At 40.4% G+C, this 24,876-nt stretch overlaps 1 protein-coding gene across 1 annotated transcript; it reads right to left on the reverse strand.

The window, feature by feature from the left end:
* Positions 1-827: 827 nt before the first annotated feature.
* Positions 828-23,622, reverse strand: LOC147333975 (junctional adhesion molecule-like). The gene is made up of 4 exons (XM_086286738.1): positions 23,484-23,622; positions 21,485-21,820; positions 1,592-1,605; positions 828-1,016 (listed from the first exon to the last, which is right to left on the reverse strand). Exons 1-4 carry the CDS (start codon positions 23,620-23,622, stop codon positions 828-830), a joined length of 678 nt encoding a protein of 225 aa, XP_086142864.1.
* Between the last annotated feature and the right edge of the window lie 1,254 nt (positions 23,623-24,876).

Genomic DNA, 24,876 nt, shown 5'->3' on the forward strand with positions numbered 1-24,876 from the left:
ATGTTTGCTAGTTCACCTTACATGCATTAATGTAATAACGTGGTTAGCCTACTCAACGTAAATTACACATGAACAACATTAAGCTACTCACGCAGAGAAGAACGGCTGCTGCTGCTGCTGTCATCATCCTCATCATTTCTGCTACACTGGCAGGGCTAGGGGCCAGGACTCTCCTCTTCGTGTTTTTGGGGGATGTTGCTCCGGGTCCGATAACAGGCACCACTCCCGCAGTAGATGTGCTCGGTGTGAGGTCTCGCAGCAAGCTATCATACGGCGCATTTCTGGGCTTTAAAAAAAAAACGCTATGCGTTCGCCTTGGGCATTTTTAATCTGTAGCTCTGCTCTAAAAGAACGTACGTACCTGACCCCGCCTACTATCCTCGGAAACGTAAAATGATTGGCTAGAAGTGTATCACAGCTCAGGAAAAAAAAGCACCGAAATAAAGCACCGAAATGTGCACTGCTTTTCGGTCTGGTTACTACCGTTTATGTCAGAACTGGTGCCATCATGGCACCGGACACCAGTACCCATCCCTACTCAGGACCATGACACTAACACAAAGAAAGTCTGACTGTGTTGAACTTGATTTGTAGTCACAGCCCTCTGGATGTTCCAGTGAACTACAGAGCTGAAATGTAAAGACTTGTTTTAAAGATGAAGCTCGTCCACTGAGATGAGCTGTCAGCAAAAACAGAAGCAGCCATTAAAGATAGAAACTGCTGTCTGTGCTCAGTTCATCTGTTTCTGCAGGATTTTGAACACTGACAACACCCAGAACTCTGAACAGCAGCAGCAGACTCAATGCCGGAAAAACCTCTGAGACATTTTAAACCTGCTGCAGTTCAATAGGAGGCTGGTTTGTTTCCTCACTCTGCTTTTGTCTACATTTGTAGATCAAAAAAACAACAACAGCAACAACAACAAGCACAGCAGGAGCTGACAGACCAACTTTCAGTCCAACAGATCCATCTTCCTCCTCTTTGTCTTCCTTTCCTCCATCTTTGTTGTCTTCATCCTCTGTGTGTCCTCTGTTACGGATTCAAATATTGGGGATGGAGACAAGAGGAAAAACCACAATAACAACACTGGTCCGGCCGGGTTGAGTCAAACGATGATTTTAATGATCACACGCGTGGGAGATGGACACCGTACGCAGACAGCATCAGATCTCAAAATGGTGGAGCATTGATCAAACTCTTATAGCCTCTGGTGCCTCCACCTAATCATAAAAAGCCTAAACATTCACATGCTTTCTCTCACACGGCGCCTAAGCTACGACCTTGGCTCCCTGTTTATCTGCTCCTGCTGAGATGGGGCAGAAAACTCCAGCATGTTCTGTTCTCTTCTAATCAGACAAATAAGGCAATGACTTTCTGCAAACAGTATTTAACTCAGCAGTATAATGCATCATAAAACAATATCATTCATTCACAATAAATCAGCAGGCTAATGTAATGCAAATCAGTTTAACAAATGCAACAGTTATCAGCTTCTTCTAATTCAGGAGAATAATGCAAACTAAAACTACATAATAATTCACAGTCTTTAATTAGGGGTCTAACATGGCATAAAATAATATTATAATCCCACACCTCCTGTCTGACCTGCAGGTGAGAAACAGGTGTGAGGTGTCAGCTGTCAGGTAGGTGATGAGTGAAGAACAGAACAGAATCCATTTCCTCTTCAAACTTCTGTCAGACATTATCTACTGCACTCTGATCACATCACTCAGACCAGCTGCTTTCTACAAAGTCTCATCAGCAACATCTTTAGAAACAAACATCAACAACCAGGAAGCAGCTTCACCTCTGATCACACACACTCAACTCTACTCACTCACCTGGAGGATCAACATGAAGGTTGGTGGTGTTGATGACCTTCAAATACTTTGTTCCTATCAGGACGACACCACACCTGTAGGTTCCAGCATCATTAATCGTCACATCCTTCAGAATCAAAGACACGTCTCCATCCTTCATCTGTCTGTCCTGCAGATCCACCCGGTTCATAAAAGATGGATGCTGGTTTTCTAAAAGAAAGTGACCATCCCGGTACAAAAGCACACATAGACAACCGTAGCTTGCCTCCACCAGTGTGTGAATGCGAGAGTGAATGAATAGTGGTATTGTAAAGCGCTTTGGGCGCCTTGAAAAACGCTATATAAATCCAATCCATTATTATTATTATTATTATTATTATTATTATTATTATTATTATTATTATTATTAATAGACGTAGGCTGCCGGGGATTCCCATGATGCATTGAGTTTTTCCTTTCCAGTCACCTTTCTCACTCACTATGTGTTAATAGACCTCTCTGCATTGAATCATATCTGTTATTAATCTCTGTCTCTCTTCCACAGCATGTCTTTATCCTCTTTTCCTTCGCTCATTCCAACCGGTCGCAGCAGATGGCCGCTCCTCCCTGAGCCTGGTTCTGCCAGAGGTTTCTTCCTGTTAAAAGGGAGTTTTTCCTTCCCACTGTCGCCAAAGTGCTTGCTCACAGGGGGTCATTAGATTGTTGGGTTTTTCTCTGTAGGCTATCTATTACTGAACGATATACTGTACAATGTAAACCACCTTGAGGCGACTTGTTGTGATTTGGCGCTATGTAAACAAAATTGAAATGAAATGAATTGAGGGAGCAGGAACACAAGGAGGAACAGGAGGTTGCTCAGAAAAGAGTCATGATGTGTTTTCTTTCTTTCTTTCTTTGTGGTTTCTTTCGCATAGCTTAGCATGATGGCTGTAATCAGGGTGAGCAGCTAGCTTGTCTCTGTTCACAGTCAAAGAGAAAGAGCAGCTGCATTATGATGGTTGTTTGTCCATAACTGACGTCTTCAGTTCTCACTGCTGAGACCATCCACCTCAAATTCTTAAGAGAAGACTTTTTCCTCATATCTCTTAGTGTCTTAATTTAACAGTCTAAATCCAAAACTATTCTAGAAATGATTTCTAACAGTTGAACAGTTTCTGAAAGTTATAATAATGTAAAGAAAAGAAAGCAACCAAACTCCTGGGAAATCAGCAGATGAGCGATTACAGATATTCCTTGTTGTACTTTAGACTAAATAAAAATAGCTTAAGTTTGCTGCTTTAGGTCATGAGTGGAAGGGAGTGCAGTCCTATACCAGTCCTGTGCCTGGTATATTCAATTAAAAAAAGATCAGACCCAAACATGTCTCATCGCATGCATTTTCCACATTTTCCATTTTCCACATATTTCTACTAATATTGTAGTTTGATTCCAAAAATCAAAGAAAAGGCTGTAAAAGTTTTTTTTTTAACTGTTCACATTAATATATATTTTCTAAAATGCATTCATATACATTTTCATATGAAGGATATATTTGTGGGTCACATTTGGAGGACCCTTTGTTTCCTTGCGATGATAAAATTGGTCTCCAAATAAAATGCTTTTCAGTTTAATTAATATCGGGCCAAATGACAACAACATATTGTCTCAAAGCACTTTCTTATTGTAAGGTAAATACTCTACAATAACAAAAAGAAAACAAAGAAAACTCATCAATCATATGACTCCCTATGACCCTGTGGGGACTTTGGAGACAGTTGGGATGGAGAAACTCCATTTCAACAGGAAGAAAACTCCAACAGAACATGCTCAGGATGACCGAATAGAGAGAGGACAGTATTAGCTGGTACTCTCTCACACATGAGCACCTCCAGAGACCTAATCCAGGGCAGGTATGGAGTTATTGGAGAGACAAAGTGGCTGATGTAATCTGCAAAAGCCAGATCTGTTGCATTGGAGAGACCCTGGAGGGAGTCCTTATGGCGATGCTGAAGAGAGGGAGGCTTCACTGAAATCCCTTCCTGCTATTACGGGGCGATTGTGGCTCAAGAGTTGGCAGTTCATCTTGTAATCGGAAGGTTGCCGGTACGAGCCTCTGACGGTCTTGGTCGTTGTGTCCTTGGGCAAGACACTTCACCTGTTGCCTACTGGTGGTGGTCAGAGGGCCCGGTGGCGCCAGTGTCCAGCAGCCTCGTCTCTGTCAGTGCGCCCCAGGGCGGCTGTCGCTACAATGTAGCTGCCATCACCAGTGTGTGAATGTGTGGATGACTGAATGTAGTGTAAAGTGCTTTGGGGTCCTTAGGGACTAAGTAATGCGCTATAGAAATACAGGCCATTTAAGGAGAAACAATCTGCGACTTCTGATGCATGTGAGACTAAACAGTCTGCTGAAAAAGATGTAACAGCATTGAAATTTCCTGCTCTCACTGCTGCTGCTGAGTAAGAAAGCTTCTGTAAAAGGAAGAAACATCTGGCTGAAACAGGAAAAAACACCATTAAAATCCCCTTCTGCTAGGGCAACACCCAAGTAAAAAAAACACAATATGTGGGGCCCATCTGGCTTCCCTAAGAAGCCTAAGAAATAACAGTTTCAGAAGTGTGGTCATTATAAAAGTGTTTGTGGATATGAGAGCTTATCTACAGATTAAAAGGCTGGGCGTGATGAATAAGATCGTATGTGCCTGTGAGCCTGTGGATGTTATTATATTTACTCCTCACCCCAGGGCACTCTATGTGGTCCACATTATTGATGTCCAACCATGACCCAACTTTTACTTCACATGACGTTCAGCATTTGGATGGGGTAATTTATTGGACGCCATGTTGATGTCTATGACAGGTGATGGAAATTTACATGATTAATAAATGTCATAGCGTGTATCCACCAAGAAACGTCCCTCCGGGACAATCCGGCTCTCCTGATAAAAGGGTGTCAACTGCATTGAGGGACCGGTTGATCGAATCCATATCTGACTTGGGTTGTTTCCAGTGGGAAGATTACTTTTAAAATGTATTCCACTACAGATTACATGCCCCAAGATAAGTTACTCAATGAGAGTAACATATTCTGAATACTTTTGATTACTTAATATATTGTTATGGTTTTTACAACTACACGAATGTACTATTGCTGTGTGATTTACTATTTTACTATTACTGAAGGTTACTCCCCATACCAATGCCAACTACATCTTTACATTTTGATATAAAATGAGTAACAGTAGGGTGGGCATTATGTAAGGCTGCACTTTTTCTAGTGACCTCATATAGAAAACTATTTCTGCATCAGTAATGTGTTTTCTTCTTGTCTGTTAATAATCACAAGGAACTGCACATGCTTATTTGCAGCTAGCAGGTTGTTAATGCTATCCATCAAGTCTAAAATAAAAAGCATGTTAATACGTGGAGATCCTGAAGGCTGCTTCAAAAATGATCAGATTATATTTTAAATATTTGTTCAATTCTCTTCCAAACCCTAGGCTTCTGTTGTAAGTTTTGAGTGTCGACTAAAATAAAACTGTTCTAACATCTCACCTGTTTGGTTTTATTACAATTGGTTTTCATGTAGTGAACTTAACTTACTTAACTTAACTGTATAAGGCTGATTAGACATTATAAAACAGATGATATGTAAAACCTAATTTTGCCAAAGTGCTTAAGATACCTTTTTTAAATTATTTTTTTTTCTTAAAGAAATCATACATCATGTGCAATTTTATATGCCATGTGTAATTACCATTGCAAATATTCTAAAAAGCTTGGACAGAAAAGCATCGGGACTTCTTTAAGTTACTTGAAGACGCTTCACCTCTCGCCCGAGAAGCTTCTTCAGTTCTAGGATCAAATGGTGGAGAGTCCCAGGTTTAAGCCATGTGGGAGTGTCCCCCAAAAAGGGACAGTGGACCCCTTAATAATCTTTAAACCATCTGTCTTCTCTGTCCTTCTATCTCCATCCATGTCCACTGTGAACAACCATCTTTGAACAGAGCTGGTGGTTTACGACACCAACTGTCTGCCATCTATAATCCCGTTCTGAGATCCCTTCCCAAATAAATGTAAATAAATATAAATAAATGCAAATAAATGTAAATGAGACGTTGAGTCTCAATGGGAATACAGTTGTTCTTCGCTATAATGCAGTTCCCCTTTCGCTGCCTCGCTGTTTGGCTGATTTTTTTTTTTTTTTGTGTGTGTGTGCAACTTTGCATGCTTTTTTTTTTTACAGCACATTGTGTTCTGCATCCTGATTGGCTGTAGAGCATTGTCAATCAATCAAAAACCGTGTCTTCTGTTCAGTACAGAATGCTTTCAGCTTGTCAAATTTACATAAATCTTCGATCGCTAGCAGTGTGACTCTGAAGTTCTGTACTGTATGTTTGTAAGTTTTCTCCCCAACAAAAACAATGTCTCCTGATTACGGTAGCTTTAATGTTCTGACAATCCATCAAGTGTAGGGATGGGTATTGATATTTCGATACCCATCCCTAATCAAGTGTTGCGACTTCATAGCTTAATAAAGTCGTACTAAAACTTCTGACAGATTTTTGAGTGCTGTTTACTATATAAAATCAGTTTGAGGTCAGTAAGCACAACCAGAATTCATACCTTTAATTTGAGAAAAATTAAAAGGATTTTAAGTGCGTCTTATAGTCCAAAAACCATGTTACATGACTATAGGGCACCATTAATAGTAATTATTATTACTATTCAATTATAATAATTAATAATAAGAATTTGTTAGTTCGATCTTTATTATTTATAGGAAAACATTTATATTTTTATTTCTCTAACTAATATTTGGACTTGAAAACAGGGTTTGTTATTAATAATGGATTGCATTTATATAGTGCTTTTTGAGACCCTCAAAGCACTTTACAATTCCACTATTCATTCACACACTGGTGGAGGCAGCTACAGTTGTAGCCACAGCTGCCCTGGGGCAGACTGACAGATGCGAGGCTGCCATATCGCGCCATCGGCCCCTGTGGCCATCACCAGTAGGCAACGGGTGAAGTGTTTTGGATAAGGACACAACGACCGAGACTGTCCGAGCCGGGGCTCAAACCAGCAACCTTCCGATTACAAGACGAAGGGCCAACTCTTGAGCCACAATCGCTCCTAAAATTATATTTGGCTTCATTCTATAATACTGGACTTATTTTTCTTCAAAGGTTTGAACTTTGGGAGTGTTTAAACAAGAGAGAAAAGTGTGAAAAGGTTAATGCCTGTCTGAGAAAAGTGTATAAAGTGTGTAGTGATGGGTTTCACAGCCTTAAATCATCTATAATAATTGTAAAAAATAAAGCGGACTTTGCGGGGGTTTTTTGGAATGTAACTTCCGCGATAAACAAACAACAAACAACACTTTACCAGTATGGATAAAGGTTAAATTAAAAAGTACTTTTTGTGCTATTTTACCTTGAAGAGTATTTAACCTTTGGAATAATCTCTTACAGACATATGTTCATAAGATTTCTTTTTTTTAAAGAAATAATTGTCTGAATCTTACATACAGATATAACAGAATAGCTTTAGTGTTTTGAGTATGAGTACTTGAGTATGAACATATACAAAATGCAGCAAGATATTTGTAAAAGAAAAACCCAAAACAGTTTTATTGATTATAAAATGAGTTATATCGGATTCATATCAGCATTGGCAGATATCCAAAGTTTTGATATCAGTATCTGACATTAAAAAGTGGTGTTGTGCCATCTCTAAAACATAATATATGAGAGAAAGCATGTCACCGAATCTGGCAGACTGTGTGGAGTTTCATGAATGAACCCAAAGCAGAAGCTTGGAAATCAAAGCTTAATGTAATAAGTAATGTAGTAAGAGTGAGCCATTTATTTAGGCTGAAAGGGATACAAAGAAAAGGCCTGAGGAAACTAAGGCAAAACTGACTGGGAAAACTAAACTAACAGTAAACATATGTATACCTGAACATGATGCACGAAGAACAGAAACATGAAAAACTGAGCAGACGTCCTGACAATGAAACGATTAATACAAAAGAGAGTAATTAGGAAGAGTGAAAACATCTGGGAAAACAGCTTTGATGAACAGACATAAAGACCCAGAGAAAGAAACACTAAACACAGTACTCGACACTGTCAAAGTAGAAGAGGAAACAACTTGTCACAGAAGCTGGGAGGGAGGAATGCTCAGGGAAACTAGATGTACACAACAGCAGGAGACATAAATAGAAGAAACTTGGAAACAGTTACGGGAAAAACCAGAACTAACCCAAATAATAGAAAACTAAAACATTCCAACACAAAGAAATCAGAAAAACACCATGAACTCAAAATGCTGGATCAAATGACAAAGAACTACAAAATAGCAGGCCTCTCGTTATCAGACACTCAGTCTCTGCATGCTGCATTTGCTTTCACTTTTTATTGAGATTAAACAGATAACAGTCCAGACGGAAATCTAATTAGTCCACCCTTCATTTCCCAACATCTGTTCTCTAAATCTCACACGAGCATTGTTAAACAGAGAGCCAAACAGAGAGCCCTACTTGAAAACTGGTCCCAGAGTCTTTGACACAGGGTTTTCATTTTTTTGGTCTTTTTTTCTCTAGTTTTGTACTTTCGATCAACCTTTGAATATGGCTTTATATTTTGTTTTGATTTTCTATTTTCTGTTATTTCTTAACATTTTTGTGTCTTTCTCTCCACCGAAGGACCTCGGCTGGTCCCTCAACACCAGCTCCCTGCACAAGAAAGCCCAACAGCGTCTCTTCTTTCTGAGAAGACTGAGAAAGGCCCGGCTTCCACCACCGATCCTGACCACCTTCTATAGAGGAACTATCGAGAGCATCCTGAGCGGCTGCATCACTGTCTGGTTTGGGAACTGTGCCATATCGGACCGCAAGACCTTACAGCGGATAGTGGGAACAGCAGAGAAGATCATCGGGGTCTCTCTCCCCTCTATTGAGGACATCTACACCACACGATGCATTCGCAAAGCCACCAGCATTGTGACACCCCTCTCACACACTCTTCACACTCCTGCCATCTGGAAAAAGGTACCGAAGCATTTGGGCACACACATCCAGACTGTGCAACAGTTTTTTTCCACAAGCCATCCGTCTCCTCAGCAAAAAGGGACCGACTGATAAACACACACACACACACATTGTCACTCAGCTTAACTCAACTACCTCAAAACATTGAGACTGGACTGACTAATCAACACAAGCGCAAACACACTGACCTACACCACCAAACCATCGCACACACCAACCTGTAAATGCTCTTTGCACAATATTATTACTGGACTTTTTGCACTAAGTTCTGCACTTCCTAATTTTTGCTGCTACACTAAGGAATGTTTACTGTTCCTCCACTACCTCAACTCATCATCACAAAACCTTATTATTATGTTACGTTGTGTTTTTCTATCATTCTGTCACTTTGCTGCTCTTGTTTGCACATTTGCACGTGCACTTTGTTGTCTGCTGTCTGATAACAAAAAAAAAGTCTTCCTTAGATAGTTAGATAGTTTTTTTGTTAATTTATGTTGTAATTTATGTCAGTCTGTCAGTCTGTCTTGTCTCTGCAAACTAGCTAACTAGGCCTCTTAGTTAGCTAGTTTAGTGTTATCTGTTAATTTATGTTGTAAATTTATGTTAAATGTAGCACCTTGGTTCCTGGAGGAATGTTGTTTCGCCTCACTGTGTACTGTTTAACTGTATATGGTTGAAGTGACAATAAAGCCAACTTGACTTGACTTGACTTGACACTTTATTTTCTTTATTTTCTTATTCCTTATGCAAGTTCCTTTCATTGTTCCTTTAGCTCTGTGCTCTGTGCTCCTGTTTCAATGTTATTTAAGTTTATTCTGTTTTTGTTTGTTCATGACTTAATTTTAGTTTTAAAATGGGATTTATTGTCAAATCTAACTTTTTCCTTATTCCTTATTTACAGCCTGTAAGATTTTCTGTTATCTTTAACTAAAAAATACTGCTGTTGACCATTACTACCCATCTGCCTCCTGGTAAATAACTCAAAATGTTAGAAATATTCCAGTGTTAGAAAATCAGCACTGCTCAGTGTTAGCCATTGTTAATCTTCAAAACTGACTAGGTTACTTTTAAACATATAACACTGTCAAAAGTGTTAATTTAACACTGTCAGAAGCCATAAGAAGATCATTTGTAACCTTCACTAAAGCTGTTTCTGTGCTGTGATGAGCTCTGAAACCTGACTGAAACTCTTCAAATAAACCATTCCTCTGCAGATGATCTGTTAGCTGTTTGACAACTACTCTTTCAAGGATTTTTGATATGAAAGGAAGGTTGGAGATTGGCCTATAATTAGCTAAGACTGCTGGGTCTAGAGATGGCTTTTTGAGTAAAGCCAGTACAGTACAGCCAGCTTGAAGGCCTGTGGTACATAGCCGATTATTAGAGATAGGTTGATCATATTTAAGATCGAAGAATTAATTAATGGCAGGACTTCTTTGAGCAGTTTTGTAGGAATGGGGTCTAAAAGACACGTTGATGGTTTGGAGGAAGTAATTATTGACGTTAACTCAGAAAGATCAATTGGAGAAAAAGAGTCTAACTTAACATCAATGGTACTAAGAGTAACTGTAGATAATATTACATCTGTGGGATGATTATTGGTAATTTTTTCTCTAATGATAAAAATTTTATTTGTGAAGAAGTTCATGAAGTCATTACTAGTTAACGTTAAAGGGATGGTTGGCTCAACAGAGCTCTGACTTTTTGTCAGCCTGGCTACAGTGCTGAAGAGAAACCTGGGGTTGTTCTTATTTTCTTCAATCAGTGATGAATAGTAAGATGTTCTGGCTTTGCGGAGGGCTTTCTTATAAAGCAGCAAACTATTTCTCCAGGCTAAATGATGATCCTCTAGATTTGTGACACGCCATTTCCTCTCCAGATTACGAGTCATCTGCTTTAGGGTACGTGTTTGAGAATTATACCACGGAGTCAGGTACTTCTGATTTGAGGCCTTAGTTTTCACCGGAGCTACAGTATCCAGAGTCGTACGTAGTGAGGAGGTGAAATTATTAACAAGATAATCGACCTCTGTTGGAGTAGTATTCAGATAGCTGCTCTGCTCTATGTTGGTACAGGGCATTGGAGATGATAACAGTGGGTGGATTATATTCTTAAACTTTCAGAAAGACATCTACTGTGATAAAATCTACTCTCCTCTGCTGTATAATCAATTATTGTAAATGTTATCAGGAAATGATCAGACAGGAGAGGGTTTTCAGGAAACACTGTTAAATGTTCAGTTTCTATGCCATATGTTAAAACAAGATCTAGAGTGTGATTAAAGTGGTGGGTGGGTTCTTTTACATTTTGAGAGAAACAAATTGAGTCTAATAACAGACTAAATGCCATGTTGAGGCTGTCATTTTTAGCATCTACATGGATGTTAAAATCACCCACAATAATTATTTTATCTGAGCTCAGAACTAAATTAGATATAAAGTCTGAGAAATCAGACAGAAACTCTGTGTAAGGCCCAGGTGGACGATAGATGATAACAAGCAAGACTGGTTTCTGAGTTTCACAGCTGGGGTGGACAATGTTAAGCATCAGGCTATCAAATGAATTAAAAGTCTGTCTTGGTCTTTCATTAATTAATAGGCTGGTGTGAAAAATTGCTGCCACACCGCCCCCTCGGCCTGTGCTTCGAGATTTCTGGTAGTTAGAATGACTCGGGGGTGTTGATTCATTTAAACTAACATAATCATCCTGCTGCAACCAGGTTTCTGTAAGGCAGAGTAAATCAATTTGTTGATCAATTATTAAGTCATGTACTAACAGAGACTTGGAGGATAGAGACCTGATATTTAATAATCCAAATTTCACTGTTTTACTCTTTGGTTCAGATGTGGATACTGTATTGTTCTTTCTTTGTGATTGTTTATGTTTAAGTTGTTTGTTGCTGGTTTTTAGTTTGTTTTTTGTCTTTTTGGAAGCTGACACAGTCTCTATGGAGATGGGTTTTTGGGGGGGTAGCAGGAGGAGAGAAGCTGCAGAGGTGTGTAAGACTGCAACTCTGCTTCCTGGTCCCAACTCTGGATAGTCATATTTTGGGGGGTTTAATAAATTTGTCCATATTTCTAGAAATGAGAGCTGCTCCATCCAAAGTGGGATGGATGCCGTCTCTCCTAACAAGACCAGGTTTCCTCCAGAAGGTTTGCCAATTATCTATGAAGACCACATCGTTTCTGGGACACCACTCAGACAGGGACAAAAGGACCCCCTGATGATCCTCTAATCGCCTGAGCCAAGGTGTGAAACTGGGTGTGGGCCCCAATCAGCCAGAGTTTCGGGTGTGTTCATTGTGAAACCTGGCCCCACCTTATCATGCGAATTCCTGAGGTCAGATGGCCCAGGATGTGAGTGGGCGTTAAGGCGTCTGGGAAGGGATCTCAAAACTGGATTATAGATGGCAGAGAGTTGGTGTCGTAAACCCCCGCCTCTGTTCAAAGATGGTCGCTCACAGTGGACATAGATGCTTCTTTCACTCCTCTCTCAAACCATCTGTCCTCTCTGTCCAAAATGTGAACATTGGCATCCTCGAAAGAGTGTCCTTTATCCTTAAGATGCAGATGGACTGCTGAGTCTTGTCCTGTGGAGGTGGCTCTTCTGTGTTGTGCCATGCGCTTGTGAAGTGGCTGTTTGGTCTCTCCAATGTAGAGGTCTGGGCATTCCTCGCTGCACTGTACAGCATACACCACGTTGTTAAGTCTGTGTTTTGGCGTTTTGTCTTTCGGGTGAACCAGTTTTTGTCTGAGCGTGTTGCTGGGTCTGAAATGCACCGGGATGTCATGCTTGGAGAAAACTCTCCTGAGTTTTCTGATATGTCACGGGGTGGAAAGGGACAAGTTATTTAATTGTTTGCATGTTTTGTTGTGTTTTACCTTTTTAATATTTTAATATGAAGTGTATTTACTTAGTTTTTATATTGCATGTATTGGTCATGTTTTGTGCAGTAGTTATGTTGTTGCATGTTTTCGTTATACCATCAAATTGTCCTGGAAAGACTCCGCCCCTACCTGATAGTAAACTGATCACACCTGCGAGAGATCCCAGAGAGGCCAATAAGAGGGCCTGGCAGATCAAAGGAAGGGGGTTCGACCGAGAGGCAAGAGAGGACCGAAGCATGAAGGCACCCATGAGTGTCACGGGAACCCACGAGAGCCTGGAGTGACACGGAGGCTTAAGAGATGGGGCCTGAGAGGCCTGACGTGAGGCTTTTAGATAATTTACAGACACCAGCGCGGAGAGGACCAGCGCGCAGAGACCCCAGCGCGGAGAGGCACCAGCGCGCAGAGAGCGACAGTACCAGCGAAGACAGCACCAGCGGAAGCCACGAGACGGCTGTGCCGATTTCCAGTTTTAAAGAAGTGGCGGAGTTGAGAGCTCTGCCCACCCGGGGTAAGTCTTCGACTTATCCCCTTTTTATGAAGTAAACCTGTCTGGAAAGAATAGTGACTGCCGCTTCCTCTCCTTCTTCAGCATATCAGGGCGTGAGTGCGAGAGGGAGGCGAGGACTCCGCTGGTTCCTTTGGTTATACCACTTGCTGGATTTCTTAGCTCCCTGGGACTTTTAGGTCGTGGCGCAGGCCACTGGACTTTTAATGTTGTGCTTTATTGATTTTTATTGTGTTACCCCTTGGCCAAGGTTGTTTTAATTTATTTTACATTCTTAACTATTTAAATATAATAAATTATATTTTTAATCATACAGTTTTAATGTGTGCTTTCCCTTGGCGGCTCCACTGCTCTGCCCGTTTTGAGGAAGGTTTCCTTCCTTTAAAAAAACACAAAACACTGTGGAAATAAAATCAGCCTCCCGCATCCGTTACAGATACACCGGCTACATAGGGGATGACAATGTTGTTGCGTCTGTCCTTCTTATCCTCCCTCGCTGGTGTCTGGTCTTCTTTTCTGTGCCTCTTTGCTGACTTTAAGAACGCCCATTTAGGATAGCCGCACGTTTTGAGTGCTTCCTTTAGATGTGTGTGTTCCTTCTTTTTTCCTTCAGGCTTACAGGGAACATGTTTGAACAGAGGCGGGGGTTTACGACACTAACTCTCTGCCATCTATAGGGGTTTGGAGAGTGATGTCACGGGGGTCGGCGTGGAAAGGATTTTGGCCCGATCCGCCATTTTGGGGGTCTAGCGCAAGTGAAAAGGGAGCGAAGTCACACACAACAGCCATGGTTGGTATTTGCTGTGTGGTCGGCTGCAATGTTCGATCACACAACCGGCAAGAGAATAAGGTTGAAAATGGTTTATCTTTTCATTCTTTCCCAACCTGGAAGCAACATGAGCAGCTCGTGTATCGATGTTACCAAACGAAGGCGTCTAGTCTGGATAGCAGCTGTGAGACGAGCTGACTTGCAGTTCTCTTCCATCTCCAAATATCTGTTGGTGCTCCAGACATTTTCATTCCGGTAAGTTCTAAATGTGTTCATATCACTCTTTATAGCCTATTAGTTTTATTTTCTATGCGCTCTGAGCTCATAGCAAGTTAGAACAAACATCCTACTGAGTGATTTTGCAGAACTACCGTCTATTTATAGAGTTGCTAATTATTTGGCATTATTGCAGCAAACCAGTCTATGACATGGATGAAACACATCGTGACTGAGTTCCAGCGCTACACAAGGGACCTGCTTCAAACATACCACCATGCCAATCAGATTACTTCTTCCAAGTGAGGGTGAAGAGGTGACCCTTCAGGATAAGATGGTGAAGGTTTGCTGCGTTTGGTGAACAGTGTGATAATAAAACCAGGGAAAATGAAACCTGCTCCTGTTAAATGTTCTTAAGTATTGTGCTGTTAAAATTGCTGTATTTTTTCAAAAGATACAGTAAATAAAGTAATGTTAGTAGTGGGTGATATCATGTAAACACTCATGATTTGGTGTAAACATTTTGTCATTTGTAAACTATAAAGGACATGGATTCTACACTGTAACTGATGTGATGTTATATAAGGTGGTTTTAATAAAAAAAAAAAAAGAGGCAAAAATTAGTTTGTTTCTTTATTCAACTTTTGAACAGTGGGACTCAGTCAGTACATATTCAGTAAATGCAAATTATTTACATGGCAGTGCACTACAGGCATAAATCTAGACCCCTAGATAAAACATGATGGGTCATTCCCACAACCCACAGCTTTACTGTGTTCCAGCAAAGTATCCAATAGCAGTGACAACTCCTCCACAGTAGCAGGTGGGATTTTTCTGTTTTGAGGACGGCTCCTTTTACCTGTCACTACAGATGGTCTGTTTATGTTTTGATCAAGAGCCTTTTTTTGGGCAGCTGAAGAGGAGAAGTCCATCTTATGGCCAACCTCTGACTGTATCTTGGTCACATTACCCAGCAAAACCCAGTATGCAGGTTCATCTGTAACAGTCCTTGTGCCACAGATCAACACTGCTGCTTCTACATTAAACAGTTGAGCAGTGACGTGGCTGCAGGTCTCTGTGACTCCGGCCATACAGCTGCAGTGGACGGCTTCAACCTTCCCTGTGATGCTCACAGTGACCCATGGCTGCGATGCTGGTTCATTCAGTCTTTGAGAGTGCAGGACCTGAAGCACACACAGACAAAGTTCATTTAAAGACAAGAACTAATGAGCCAAGGCCGACGTAAATGTGTTTAATCTACTTTATCATAAATGTAACAAAGTGTTTAGAAAGTTACCGCATACATGTAAGTTTTCATTTCTTTATGTGTCCATCTATAGAATGCTGCATGTTATATTCTAAATCTGCCTGTTCTCTGTCAGAAACCTGCCTGCAGAAAATGAACCTAAAGTATGTAATGCAAGGATGTCATCACTTTAGAGATGGAGAAAGCATAAAGTGACAATTATGAATCACTTAATATAATAAGGAGATTCTGCAGGTTATTAATCAAAGTATAAAACTAAAATAAAATTTATTTTTAGTGACACAGGATACAAACATGGAAGCAAGATCTGTAATTAGGATTTTTTATAATAAATATGAATAAGTTAGTGCAATTTCTTTAACCATAAAGAATAACAATCCTTCAGGACAATGTCACATCAATGCACTGAACTCACTATGTTATCCATCTAACAGCCTCCACATGTTCTCACTGTAATTTCCCCTCATGAATGAATTTATGCTGCACTAATCTGAATGTTTGCAGGGAAATCAAACGCGTTTCACTCGCAGTACTCGAGCTGACTTACCTTTGTTTGAATGACCACTTGTACGCGCTGACTCCACAGACAAGGTACGAAAATATGTCAGGCTACGTCAGTAGCGCTAGGTGTTCGGGGTTTCTACTCCACGGCCGTATGTCATACGGGTCCACATTTCCAATGCACGCTATTTTCTGCAAGTACCGCTGCTTCGCCTCTGGATGCAATCGGTCTCTATACAGTCAATTCTCTTTTGAGCTGCTTTTAAGCATCTTTCTTGTAGTCGTCGTTCCAACACAGTGTGTTTGTTTTGATTCGTAGACCCCGAAAATGGCGCTGCGCTCCCACAATGCATTGCGGCGTGACGTCAACTCCAAAGCCCTATAATCTAGTTTTGAGATCCCTTCCCAGACGCCTTAACGCCCACTCACATCCTGGGCCATCTGATCTCAGGAATTCGCATGACAAGGTGGGGCCAGGTTTCACAATGAACTCACCCGAAACTCTGGCTGATTGGGACCCACACCCAGTTTCACACCTTGGCTCAGGTGATTAGACGATCATCAGGGGGTCCTTTTGTCCCTCTGTGGGGGGTACTCCCACTAGGTTTATATCTGGGACTCTCCACCATTTGACCTTAGAACTGAAGAAGCTTCTCGGATGAGAGGTGAAACGTCTTCAAGTAACTTAAATAAGTCCAGACGCTTTTCTTTGCAAGCTCCTTTGACTACGATGACCTGGATGACTGAGAACCTTCACAGACAAGACAACACATTAACTACACACTCCAAACACGCTAAATGTCACAAGTCTCTCACACCTCAAAACTCGCTCTCTCTCTTTCTGCTGTCTCTCTCTCTCACTCTCTCCGTCACTCCTAAAACTTCCCCCGTTTTTTTTTTTTTTTTGTCATAAGCAGAGAGTGCTTGCTAGCGCTGTCCTTAGACAGTAAACGTGACGGAACTATTGCGAAAAAACGCTGCGTATATATTGTTTATCATTACTCTGGTTTTACGTGGCCTATCAACACAGTTTAAAAACTGGTATATATCACCTTGTTGTTTTGTCTTTAAGTGGTCATGTGATTGACTTACCACGACTACAGAGTGCGGCTGGGTGACGATGAGGAGGAAGCATAGTCCTAAACAGAAGCGGGTGTGTCGCCAAGCATAAAATACCAGGAATGTGCATCAGGAATAAGAAAATAAAGACCCATAAACACTAAGAAATAACAGAAAGCAAAATATGAATAAAGAATTAAAAAACAAAAAATAATCCAAGCTACAAAGGCAGGAGTTTCCTGGAACACTTAGTGTAAGTATCAGTTCTGAGGAAGGGAAATGCTGCTGGAATGTTTTATTTATATGATGTTTATCTGCGGATGGGTGGGACCTTAATTAAGGTCTTTAGGCAAATTTAGGGGATTTTCTTTTTCTAGCTGTTGTGGTGACTGATAGACAGCTGTGATGATTTGGAAGTTTTTTGTTTTGCAGTTTGACCACAGAGTACTGTGCAAAAGACTTGAACCACCCCTAACTTCTTTGTCTCCTTAGAATGGAAACAAAGACTTTTTTCACATATGAAATCTTACGAAACAGGAGCAGCTTTCTGAAGCTTCTCTTTGGACACTGGCTGCTTTTTCACTCATTTTCAGTCTTTGTAGCTCACAGACTATTTTGTTTATATAGGACTAATAATGACTCTTTCAAGCAAAAAATAATTTCTAAAAAATGTCAAAGATAACAAAACTTGAAAGACAGAATAGATTTTTACTGAAATGACTCCTAAACAGCTTTCAGCTGAAAACAAAAACAATCAAGACGTCTATTAAGTTGCTTAAAGGCATTTCAGAAACAGTTTTGTCTGTAAAAGAGAGCATTCAACAGGTATATATGTAACTCTTTATTAACACTTACATAATGATAATATAATTGTCTTTAAAAAATCTTTTTTTATTAAAAATATTTATATATATATATGAAAAAATCTTTTTTAAAGTGTTTATAAAGGCACAGTGGACACATGAACCAAGCAAAAAAAAACAAAAACAAACCCAGTGTTTAACCCTTGGATGCACAACCTACCAGTACCTACACTCTTCCACGAGTGGAGTCAAAAATGACCCCATATAGAAACAATGCGTTTTGCTATAAACTCGGTTGTTATTCTTCAAAATCTTTAAAACGAAGAGTTGTAATATTTTCATATTTGAGGTATTCCTCATAAAACATGATTGTGACATGAGGCCCGTTTCATTTTTATTTATTTTTTCATTAATTTTAAGAAATTGGAGTTTTTGTATCACTTCTATCACTTTTGTATGCTTGCTCGGCATATACTGCAGAAGCTGGGTCTTCCCTCTGAAAGGCACAAGTTGTTCATCCGCTGTAACACAATCATTGAGGATGAATTTCTGCCTGCAGTTGACCAGGAACAGGCCCCATATGTAGCAGAAAGCTGCCATGTGGTTTGTTTTCAGTCGGTAGGCTCTGGTCCTCTTGTCATCAAAGTGCAAGAAACGGCAAATAGCTTGTTATCTTTGAATTGACATAGTGGCCTTGTACAATGGGTTATGCAGAGGACTCCCCAAAAACACACCGACTGGTACATCCCAGTTCTTCTCACTTCCTGCAAGAACGGTCAATCAAATGAAGGCTTGGAGCTTATGTTTGATTATATTTTTCCACTCTTTTCCCCTTAGACGGATGGGTTCTTCATCCCATCCGTCCTGGATCATTTGTAGGGCAAGGTCCACAGGGATCCTAGCTGGCCTCATAGCAGCCATGTTACTTTAAATATAAAAAAATATATATCAGAAAGGACAATGTTTGAAATGCATAGGAAACTATAAACAGGGCTGCACATTAATGGTCCGCAGGTGCACAATAAAAATAAAAGACACATACCAGATAAGAAGTTGGAACGCTCGTTTGCGTACATTAGACGTTCTGGAGGAGGACAGACATTTGTTCAGAACTCTTAAAGATGTCGAAGAAGCAAGCTCTGTAAGCAATTACTTTGGTGTTCCTCCACTGCAAAAGAGCCGCGTATTCTCTGAATTTCCTGGGATACTTTTATTTTGACAGTGAATGTGCACCTGCGGACCACTTATGTGCAGCCCTGACTATAAATCATGTACGTTACTGTGTAAAAATTAATTCTTGATCCATCAGAAGTGTAAGTGGGTCAGTCAGAGTTGCTAAGAATGAAAGTTTCATAGAGGATTCAATAGGAACTGCATGGGGTCATTTCTGACCCCACTTGTGGAAGAGTGGGGTAGTGATACAAAAACAGCATTTTCTTTAAATTAATGAAAAAATAAATAAAAATAGAAATGGCCTCATGTTACAAACATATTTTATGAGGAATACCTGGAATATGAATATATTACAACTTTGCATTTTAAAGATTTTGAAGAAAAACAACCCGTGGGGTCATCTAAGGGTTAAAGAAGGCCACAGGGTGAAGACGCCAAAGTTGAGTAGCAACGTCTTCCAACATTTTGGAGGTAAAGTTCGGTTTTTAAGGCGGAAACCCTCTTACTTTGGTACAAAATCAAAATCAGGAGTGGAGCACTTCATTAATATAGGTGGGGGCCTCACTCCAAAAGGCCACAGTAACAAGAACAACGATTTTAAACACAGTCACAGCAGACGCTTTAACGGTGAACATGATGATAATCAGACCTCTATAGCAGTCTGCTGGATGTTCAGGAGAGTTCATTTATGTCCTCACATCATCTAACTCACAGTTTAGTTGTGGAGATTGAAGATGAAGCTCAACATCATCACTTTCTTTCTCTCTTTGATCATCTGTCTTCTTTATCGATAACAATGACTCAGTCATGAACTGGCTGTGTGGAGGCAGATGAGGACCCAAACGCAAAACTCACAGAGGCAGGAACTGAACTCAAAATCACTGCTTTATTGCAAGTTTCACAAAGGAACAGAACTAAACTGGGAATATTAACAGAAGACCGTGGGAACACAGAAAGACACACAGGTTCAGGGAAGAGACATTGACGACGCGACACTGACCTGATGGAGACATGCACATAAATACACAGTGGGTTAACGAGGGAAGTGGGAGCACACGGGGAACACAGCTGACACAGATAGTCATAACGAGACAGGGCAGGAGTGAACACAACATGACGCACACTGACGAGAGACTGTCAAAGTAAAACAGGAAGTACACAGAGGTTCAGACAGGAGGAGAGAGAGCACGGGGAGAACACAGACCTAACAGGCTGGGGAAAACATGGAATAAAACACAAGGCGAGACGAGGGCTCACAAATACACAGGGGCACACAGGAGGTAACCAAATAAGGACCATCTTAACTAAATAACCTAGGAACCAAGGCATAAATAGGGAACAAAATACAAAAACACACAAAAACTAAGAATACTGGGCCAACATGGCCCAGGACCATGACAGACTCATTCAAACAGCAGCAGGAATGATAATAGCTTCTTAGTTTTTTAGTTGTTTTTTATGTATATACAACAAGCAATAAGAAGCACAAGAATAATAACCAAAACAACTAACAGAACTATCCAGGCAGGATGTCCTCCTGGTGGACCTGCAGGTGAGAAACAGGTGTCAGCTGTCAGGTAGGTGATGAGTGAAGAACAGAACAGAATCCATTTCCTCTTTTAGTTAAATAGATCAGGTTATTAAAAATAAGTTCTATTATTTATAAAGTAAGAAAATGTTCATATAGGTGGATTTTTGTGTGCTTTTTCATTCAAGAACAGGAAACATGTGACCTGACCAAAATAGCAGCCAACATCTTGTTTTGGAAAATGGCTGCCACGAAAAATAGAAAAACAATCATAAAACTAGAAAATACAATTTAACATGCCTGTGAGAGGTTATTCAGGGTCAGATGTCATGTTGGTGCTTTGTTTGTATTGTTGTGCAGCCCAAATGAAAAGCTTGATTTTATTATTATTCTACAGTCTCTGTATACTGAATTTGGATCCACACTCTCACCCCTTCACGCCGTATAACATTAAAAACGTTACAAAAATGATTTGTGCACAACAACAAAAATGGGACCTCTCTCTCTCATGTGGACATTTTTCTGACACACTTTGAAGCTGATGGACGTTTTGTGTCTGCACTAAGTACGTTTTCACCAGCTATGGCACCGGCAGGATTCACTTTCACAGACTCACAACCACCAGCTTCACCCCTCCCCTCCCCCTCCAGCTGTAGGCTCTAACATTGAGTTTCCCCACACATGTTTACAGACGAGTTAGAGAGCAAGAGAAGACGAGACGGATTCATAAATGTCTTTGTTTCTGCTCTAACCAAACAATGCTGCTCTACAACTCTAGACTACCAGCCACAAAGACAACAGCTGGAGAAACATCTGTCTACCTCTGACATCCACCAGCTCATCCATACAACAAACACACAGCAACAACTAGGAAGCAGCTTCACCTCTGATCACACACACACTCAACTCTACTCACTCACCTGGAGGATCAACAATCAGGTGGAGGATGATGCTGTTCTTCCATGAGCGTGTTTCTTTAATGAAAACATGGCACTCGTATGTTCCACTATCAGCAGTGTTCACATCCTTCAGAATCAAAGACACATCTCCATCCTTCATCTGTCTGTCCTGCAGATCCACCCGCTTCTTAAAAGATGGATGCTGGTTGTCTGGAACATTGTGACCATCAAGGTACAAAAGCACATATTTATCTCCCAGGTCAGCTCTGCTCCACTTTACGACTAAGATCTTGTTGTTTGGAGCTCGACATGTCAGAGTGACGTTCTGTCCAGACTCAGCTGTGATGTTTTTCTGGTCTGAAAGAGGAAACAACACAGAGCAGAGAGGTTAAAGGTCAAAGTACAATTATGATCAGAATGATTGACTTTAAATATTTTGTTTATTTCCTTTGACATTTGAGTTTTTAGTCATGTTGGATTTAATGAACCTCTGAACATCCAGCAGGTCACCAGTGACCCACTGAGGGGGAATTTTAGCCTCATGCTAAACATGCAAAGAAACTACAAGATGTTAGCTTCCACAGAACAACAACATGTGCTGATAATAAGTGAACATAATGTGTGAGAGAAAGCAGCCTCTCATTATAAGACACTGTGAGTCTCATTCCTCAAACTATGCATATCACACTGACACACACATAGACCTCTTTGTCTCTGTCACAGCTGGATTACAGATATTTAATCCACACAGTCTCCATTTAGCCTTGTATCACTTTCACACAGATTATTATTGACATGTTAACAGGCTGATACTCTTCACTCATCGTCAGTTTCTAAAACTAAATCTCACCTGCAGAGACAAACACAAAGAAGGTCAAGGTAACTTTATTTATACCCATAGGCAAGGTAAATTTGCTTTACAGAAAAAATGACAGCATTTGGCATCCCTTTAAAAACACACATACCTAGTAAAGCTTAAAAACAGGAAATAAAAACTGGCTAAATTATTACTTAATTATATTTAATATTTAAAGAGGAATATTCTTTCGTTTGTGTCACAAATTATAGCAACAAATATTATTAAAAAAGGACAATTTCAGGTCATCCCAGCATAAGTTAAATCAATTAAATGATGACAACTGACATGTGTTTTTTATCATCAATGTTAGATGATTTTACTGTTGAAGTTGTTTTTCTTTGTTTAAACTCTCTTAGATAAAATCTCTGTTTCTCACCTCTGATTGGAACAGAAAACTGTGATCAGACTGTGAATACAGTCCAGTGATTGAACCCTGAGGGATCAGTGCTGTCCTGCTGTCACATAGAAAGTCAAGACAGATTTTTTGAAGTTTTTAAGGACACTTTCTGTAAGTCAGCATTTCAGGCCTGAAACATAATGCAGGCAGCAGCATCTTCGATTCAATTCAATTCAATTCAATTCAATTCAATTTTATTTATAAAGTGCCAAATCACAACAAAAGTCGCCTCAAGGCGCTTCATAGATACAGAGAAAAACCCAACAATCATATGACCCCCTATGAGCAAGCACTTTGGCAACAGTGGGAAGGAAAAACTCCCTTTTAACAGGAAGAAACCTCCGGCAGAACCAGGCTCAGGGAGGGGCGGGGCCACCTGCTGCGACCGGTTGGGGTGAGAGAAGGAAGACAGGATAAAGACATGATGTTGAAGAGAGAAAGAGTTTAATGGCAAGTACGATTCAATGCAGAGAGGTGACTGAAAAGCAAAAATGCAATGGACTCGTGCATTGAGTTTCCCCACACATGTTTACAGACAAACTGCAGATCATGAGAAAAAGAGACAGATTCATAAATGTCTTTGTTTCTGCTCTAACCAAACAATGCTGCTCTACAACTCTAGACTACCAGCCACAAAGACAACAGCTGGAGAAACATCTGTCTACCTCTGACATCCACCAGCTCATCCATACAACAAACAAACATCAACAACCAGGAAGCAGCTTCACCTCTGATCACACACACACTCAACTCTACTCACTCACCTGGAGGATCAACAATCAGGTGGAGGATGATGCTGTTCTTCCATGAGCGTGTTTCTTTAATGAAAACACGGCACTCGTATGTTCCACTATCAGCAGTGTTCACATCCTTCAGAATCAAAGACACGTCTCCATCCTTCATCTGTCTGTCCTGCAGATCCACCCGGTTCTTAAAAGATGGATGCTGGTTGTCTGGATAGAAGCGACTATGCTGGTACAAAAGCACATATTCATCTTCCAGGTCAGCTCTGCTCCACTTTACGACTAAGGTCTTGTTGTTTGGAGCTCGACATGTCAGAGTGACGTCCTGTCCAGACTCAGCTGTGATGTTTTTCTGGTCTGAAAGAGGAAACAACACAGAGCAGAGAGGTTAAAGGTCAAAGTACAATTATGATCAGAATGATTGACTTTAAATATTTTGTTTATTTCCTTTGACATTTGAGTTTTTAGTCATGTTGGATTTAATGAACCTCTGAACATCCAGCAGGTCACCAGTGACCCACTGAGGGGGAATTTTAGCCTCATGCTAAACATGCAAAGTGTCAGAAACTACAAGATGTTAGCTTCCACAGAACAACAACATGTGCTGATAATAAGTGAACATAATGTGTGAGAGAAAGCAGCCTCTCATTATAAGACACTGTGAGTCTCTTATTGGCAGATTTAGATACATTTTCTTCAAGAACACATGTGATTCAAATGTAGTAAGTATACACATGTTTTGCATAAATATGTCACAATCAGCGGGGCTGACTGTGTGTAGAGTAAAGGTGGACCCAAATGCAGACGAAACAAAACATGAAATGTGACTTGAATCACCAAACACGAGCCGTTTATTGTGGCTGACAAATTAACTGCAAACAAAAGGCAAAACTAACAATACACTAAACTGGTTGAGCTAAATTAAATAAAAACCTAGAACAGGAACATGGACCAGACATAAGAAAACTTGACATGAACTCTTGGCCTAGAAACAAAGCAGATGATCTGACAATGACACACTGAAAACAAAGGACTTAAATACACAGGAGGTGACACATGGGGGAACAGCTGACTGACATGAGGCTAATGACAGGACAGGGGAAGTTAAACTAAGGCTACGTCCACACGTACACGGGTATTTTTGACTGAGATTTTTCGTTTTAAAAAATAATCCCGTCCACACGTAAAGGCAGAATTGAAGGAAAACGCTGCTATGAACATGTCAAAGCAACAGGTGGCGATATATTCCTAACTGTGCAGAAATGTTGGCCAATCAGAAGTCTAGAAGCCTCAGTGAGAAATAGTAAACAAAGCTGGGGCATAGAAGCAGAACAGAGTCGTATGTGTGGAGGGACAGTAACTGTGTGTGTATATGTAAGCATTTAAACACTGCAGAAAGTAGAATTAACAGTAA

This window comes from Aulonocara sp. 'chitande type north' Nkhata Bay, linkage group LG3 (genome assembly GCF_057382095.1).
Source record: "Aulonocara sp. 'chitande type north' Nkhata Bay isolate Kocher_YH1m ecotype deep benthic linkage group LG3, A_spYH_male_GT1.1, whole genome shotgun sequence".
Taxonomy (NCBI): Eukaryota; Metazoa; Chordata; class Actinopteri; order Cichliformes; family Cichlidae; genus Aulonocara; species Aulonocara sp. 'chitande type north' Nkhata Bay.